The sequence below is a fragment of the Acanthisitta chloris genome, unplaced genomic scaffold, assembly GCF_000695815.1.
Source record: "Acanthisitta chloris isolate BGI_N310 unplaced genomic scaffold, ASM69581v1 scaffold2615, whole genome shotgun sequence".
In the NCBI taxonomy this organism is placed as follows: Eukaryota; Metazoa; Chordata; class Aves; order Passeriformes; family Acanthisittidae; genus Acanthisitta; species Acanthisitta chloris.
In genome coordinates, this window is record NW_008671895.1 from 29613 (window position 1) to 35647 (window position 6035).

General features: G+C 38.0%; 1 protein-coding gene across 1 annotated transcript in view; it reads left to right on the top strand.

The window, feature by feature from the left end:
• Positions 1–6035, top strand: part of METAP1D (methionyl aminopeptidase type 1D (mitochondrial)) — a gene marked incomplete at its 3' end in the record, with an annotated part of 24272 nt that overhangs the window by 8860 nt on the left and 9377 nt on the right. The window contains exons 4-5 of the mRNA XM_009074263.1: positions 2426–2574; positions 3249–3291. Of these exons, the coding sequence (XP_009072511.1) occupies positions 2426–2574; positions 3249–3291 (192 nt within the window). The remainder of the gene's footprint in view (positions 1–2425; positions 2575–3248; positions 3292–6035) is intronic.

Below are 6035 nucleotides of genomic sequence, written 5' to 3' on the forward strand. Positions count from 1 at the left end.
TGGGATGGCAAATAACAAAACTGCCTGAAGCTTTAATCTTATGTATCTTTGTGCTTGGTTAACTTCCTAATGTGCAAATATTTCCCAGTGTGGTGAAGTTCACTCATTTAAAGTTAAGGGCATATACATGTTTCTGAAGGTTCAGGGTGCAGTGTGGGTTTTACATGAGAGCAGTTTTTCTCAGATACCCTTTGGCTGTTATCACATGTCTGCAGTATGGTGTGGCTTATGATGCAGTTCCTGGTATCATACATAACATCAAAATACTACACACACGTAATGAATGTTTTGAGCAAGAAGGTGTATGAGGTCAGAATTACATAACCAGGAGCTGTGTACTGGGAGGGAAGTGGCATTTAGAGTTGCAGTGCTGAGACCACTGCCTGAGTCAGCCACAGACCTAGACCACAGCTCACGGGTGGTGAGCTCTCATTTACACAGGTGTTTGTCCAAGACTCCCCTCACTGGGAGGAGGCTCCAAAACCCTCCCTCATTGGCAATGAGCAACTTCTGCTTTCCAGCCTGATGCTGCTCGTAGTCAGTTTATACCCAATTGTTCTTGTGCCAGCACTGCTCTTTAATTTAGACAGCTTCCTGCCTTTCCTTGAGTCTTCCCCTTCACACAGGAATAGAGCTGTTACAGCTTTCAGTGCACCAGACTAAACAAACTGAGGTCTTTTAGGCTATTCTCATAAGATAAACTATGCATTCCTATTTTATCTGAGGAGTCCCATCCCTCCACCTGTTCCTGTTGTCTTGGTGAACCCACCTTGCACACAGTCCTCCAAACCAGCTCTTACCTGTGCCAGTAAGATCCCCCAATGTAACAAAGGTGCATTATAATGCAGAAGGGATTAGGTGCACAGTAGGTGCCACCCCAGCCTTGCTCAGCTAGCAAAAGCATCTTTGAAAGTAAAGCAGGTGCTGTTAAAAGCAGAACTTTTCACAGGGTATAAGCCGTGCAGAAACCACAGATCCATCTGCTGAGTATCCAAAAGCCTGGACAAATTCCTTACGCAGAGCAGTGGCAGGCAGCACCCAGTCGGGTACCTGGCAGTTCAGTTTGTCTGTGGGCTAAAGATGATGGATGTGTGAGCAAAGGCAGGAGCAACAAACCTGGTTTTATCCAGAACCAGTGGCTGCAGCATCCAGTGCAAGCAGCATGCTGGAGCTGGGGCTGCCATCCCAGCACAGGGGCTGCAGTGGCTATTGCAATGCAGAGGGTGTATAGAGTAACCCCAAATCCTGGTTTTGAGTGGGCTCATTGCTCCTCATCTGCCCAACGTTTTTGTGCTAAACAAAATTCAAACTGAGCAAACAGACCTGGTTTTATCCTCAGCACAGTACACAAGTGCTCTCCGCTGCATTCACTGCACGTGGTCACTCAATATGTCAATATACAGCTAAGTATGTCTCCTGAGCCACAGCCTACCTATATTCCATGTGTTACTAAAAGTCCTCCAAAATCACAGCCACTGTGATTTTTTCCTTCAGTCTGCCAGGTCTGATCTTCATATCTGCACAAAGTGTGATTTTTCGAAGGCTCAAAACTTGTTCAAATCAAAATCAGTTTGCAGAGGAACCCTCAAAAGCACTGCTCAATGAGGGAGGTTTCCCTACCAAATTTCAAATTTCAATTGTAACCATTCCAGAGACAGAGCTGATCCAAAAGAAAAGAGAGAATAATGTTGCTTTAAGCATGTGCGTTTCCCACTCAGTGGATACTCAGAAAATGGCTGAATGATTTATGAGAGGGTTTTATTTTAATATGTAAAATCATGAGGAAAAGGTGAATCTAGAAAACTAAAGCATAAAAATGAAGATTTCTGCAAATGATGGATAAGCACTGGGAGGTTCACTGTGATCATCCAGGCTAAGGCAACTTAAGTAAAATGGCCTTAAAATATGAAGCCAAATATTTAAATATTTTATAAAATTAAAGAATACTTGCAAAACAATTTCATAAAATTCACAATTACATTATGCTAAACGTACTGGGCAGTAACAAGACTTAATATCCTTTCCCTTACAAATAGAAAGGGAAAGTAATATTGTGTTTTAAAGGACTGAAAGCATTGAATCGAGATGTTTCTCTAGCAGTTCTGAAACAAGATGCCATGGGAAATTGGTGTCTTTGAGAAAGCAAATGTGGAAAAAAAGAAGGGAAAGGAAATATAGTTTATTTTAGGTTTTTCTAGGAACCTTTGAGTGTTCATTTCTACTTTGTGCTTTATTTAAAACCTTTTTCTCTTAAAGAAATCAAAGGTCCCTATATCAATAAAGTATATCAGCCAGCACAGTGTTGTGTATCAAAGCAGCATATTTGAAACAGCCAATATTTCATTGAATCTTGACTGCAATCACATTCAGTAAGTATGAGGAACTATCTTTGCTTTTTAACAGGATGCTATGTTTGATATTTTAGGTTGGCATGACAACTGAAGAAATAGATTCCATTGTTCATCACGAAATAATCAGACAGAATGCCTATCCCTCACCTCTGGGCTATGGAGGTTTTCCAAAATCTGTTTGTACTTCTGTAAACAACGTGGTATGTCATGGTATTCCTGACAGGTATTTCCCCAATAATATACATTTTACCACTGGGAATTAAAATGTGAAACTGAAATTAATGAATTGTATTTAACATTGAACATACTTCAGCTTAACTGAATGCCATAGGTAAATGTATTGCAGATGCATAATGTGTTACCACATGATGCTAATAGCTGTTATAGAAATGTATGTGAAATAGAAAAAAATACATTCTCCTGTTTGTCCAGACACTTACAAAAAAATAGCATAATGTCTTTTGAGTTTAGTGTGTGGGAAAAAAATAAACAGTACAGTTTGATTTTTTTTTTCATCCAGCAAAATAAGTATAGGGTAAGGAATAAATATATTTGAATGTATTTGGCATTTTTTATATATTTGCAATACATTCAGCTACTCACAAAGTAGAATATGAACCCTAGTGGGAGAAAAAGAATAAATATAATAGTAGATTTTTCAGATATTGATATGTTTTTCTGGTAGTTGTTTCTCATTATTTTATATTCAGCTGCACTTGTTCTCTGAGTTGTGAGAGATGAACATTAAAAATGGTTATTCTGTTTGCCTCTGCCTTCCTCCATCACAAAATATCTACCCCTTGATTTTTTATGTATGTGTCATTAGGTGTTTATTCTTATATTCCCTTTGTTGGGAGCTGTCTGTCACCCGTATTTTTTTTTCTGTTTATGTTTCAGTCGACCTCTTCAGGATGGAGATATTATCAACATTGATGTCACGGTGAGTAATTCATATAAAAAATAGTCTTTGATCAACTTTAGAATCACTAGTAGCAACAGGAAGAATAGTGGATTTGAGATGGGGGATGCACAGATGGATGTGCTGTTTACTTCTGAGCCAAGGCACAAGCAGCTGGTTTCCTTTTTTGTTTTTAACTGTGTGTTTATTCCAGCTAGACCCAGGCCTGACTTGAATTTAGGACTGGAATCAGATGCACTGAGATCAATGTTGGCCTAAGTGAAATGTCAACCCAATCCTGCTATGTGTCATGTTTTTGAGAAGGTGTAATTGTTATTGATCCACTGTGTAGTTAATGCAGAGCACCACAGTACTGGGCAGCAGCTGAAGATAGATATGTATGAGATGAGCTAACATGAAGAAAGCCAGCATTTTTCCTTCACTCTGCCAAGATTGATCTTCCTCTTCCGGCTGATTTTGAGTGGGGCCTGACATTATCTTACTCTGTCATTAGAGGCTACATTGGCCTGTGTATGTCAGTCTATTTGGACAGCAACTCTTTTGCTAGCAGTGTTCCCTACATTTATTAAAATCCCCGAAGGTAGTGTTGTGTTCCATTTCTGGTATAAAAGCCCTGAACCTTTTGAGCAGAAACAGAAATAGTATGATATAACCGTGACTTAATATTGCCAGAGAATCGTCAATTACAGCTATTTAAATAAACACTGCCTGGATTTTCTTAGGAGCAAGAAAGGATGGGAGCTGGAAACCTAATTCTTATTTCATTTATGAACAAAAAATATTCGTCTCTTGCAGAAGTTTTTTTCCTTTTTCCTGTGCACGTTTATGTTTTCCCAAAGTACTGTTTATTTCTAATACGAACATAGACATCTTTTGAATCCCACTATTATTTTGCTATAATATGTCACATACAAGGGAGTAACATCTCATAAAAACAAGCATTTTAAATCATTAAAGAAACTCTTGGTAACTTGATACTATTTTCATACTGGCAGGGAGACGAACCCTCCACAGACCTACCTCTGAGCATGAGATTCAGGCTTTCTAAAATATTTTTTCTATTAAAATTAGGGTCAGTGACCTTTTTCCGAAGGTACACTCACGTGTGATCCAGAACTGGGTTTGGTTTGGTGTTCTTTCTAAATTCTTTCCTATCTCCATACTTTCCAATTGCAGAGTTCTGACTAGAAGGTTTACAGAGTGAAATCTAGCACTTTTAAACTTTGGGTTTGGCCTTCACGTTACTTTGGTGAACTGCTGTCACTTTGCTCATTTTTTTAGGCTAAATCAGTTTGCAACAGCTAAGGATTTGACATCTTATTTCTTTGTATCTCACTCAGGTTCATTTTATTTTTTTTGTTTTATCTGTCAGGGTAATAATGATGCCCTAGGTTAATACAAAGTGTATATTCATATCACAGATACTTTCCTTGGTTAACTGAAACATTTTTACATGATCATAGCGTGCATATCTTGTCAACTTTGCTTTACAAATGTCTGACTAAATGTTACTGGGTTTTTTTGAATGCATATATTTATTTGCTTTCTGTTTACCCTCGTAAAATAAAATAAATCCTGACATTTCTGTGAATGTGAAGATTCCTGCAACGATGGGAATTGCTGATTATCTATGTAAGATTGTTTTTATCATTCAATCTGAACTGTGCTGTGTTTGATAATTGCGTAGTCCAAAATAGCTGAGGAAAAAATACTACTTTTCAGCATTACTAACAGATCTTTCAGTTCATTTTTAATGAGCGAAACTGGGATGTTTCACAGGTGGGCAGAATAAAAATCGAAGTAAAAATTGCACAACAAATTGTTTATAATTGTGTACACATTCCATAAAATAGTTAAATAATATTATTCTGGTTGTTACGTGCAGCCACTTAGCACTTTGTACAAATTATCTGAAGAAAAAAGTCCATTTTTGCACTATTAAGATGGTGGCATTTCATAGATGAAATACAAATTTTATTGGCTTGCATCATGTAGACTTAAAAAAGTATTTCAGTACAGAAACAATAGAGTTATCCCTCACTGGATCCTCAGCATAATGCAAATTAGCCTCTTGTTACCTGGTTAATGTTTCTTACAACTTGGTTCTTTCACTGACTTTTAAGGAATTTGTGTTACAGTTGCTGTGGTTGTAGTCAAAAATGTGTTATTGCAGTTGATGGTCTGCAGTAAATATTATTAGCATTTATAAGTTCTATGCTTTAAATCTGTGTTTGCTTTTCTGGGATGATGATGTATAATGCTGGGGGGTTTGTATTGTACTTGCTAGGGCTAAAAACAAACTAGTTCAGCTTAAATATGAACTAGCTAGATTAAAACCTGCCCAATGGGCATTAAATGAAAAAATAAAAGATTTAGTGGCAGTCTGGACTGGCAGAGGAAGGTGCAGAGCAGGGGATTGCAGCTGCTCTTTGCCAGAGTAGTGGTAACACGTTTGGGCCCTTGCTGGCACTCACCATTCTTTAAAACACCCCTCGCTGCTAATTGCCTGCATTGTCCTCACATCTCAGCCTGAGCACAAACCTGGCCTTGGGATAAACTGTCTGTAGCTTTTTTTTTTTTTTTGAGTTTGGAATCAACCAGAAAGAATGTAAGTCTGTCTTTCACAAATATCTTGCCAGTGGCAAAAGTTCAGTGGTTCGAGCTTGGTGAGTAATTAGTTGGAGAAGGATAGTTGTCCACTGTTCGGGGGAGAAAAAATGTTGTAGAAGATCAAAACTGTGCAACCATTATAATTTGTCTTTCTG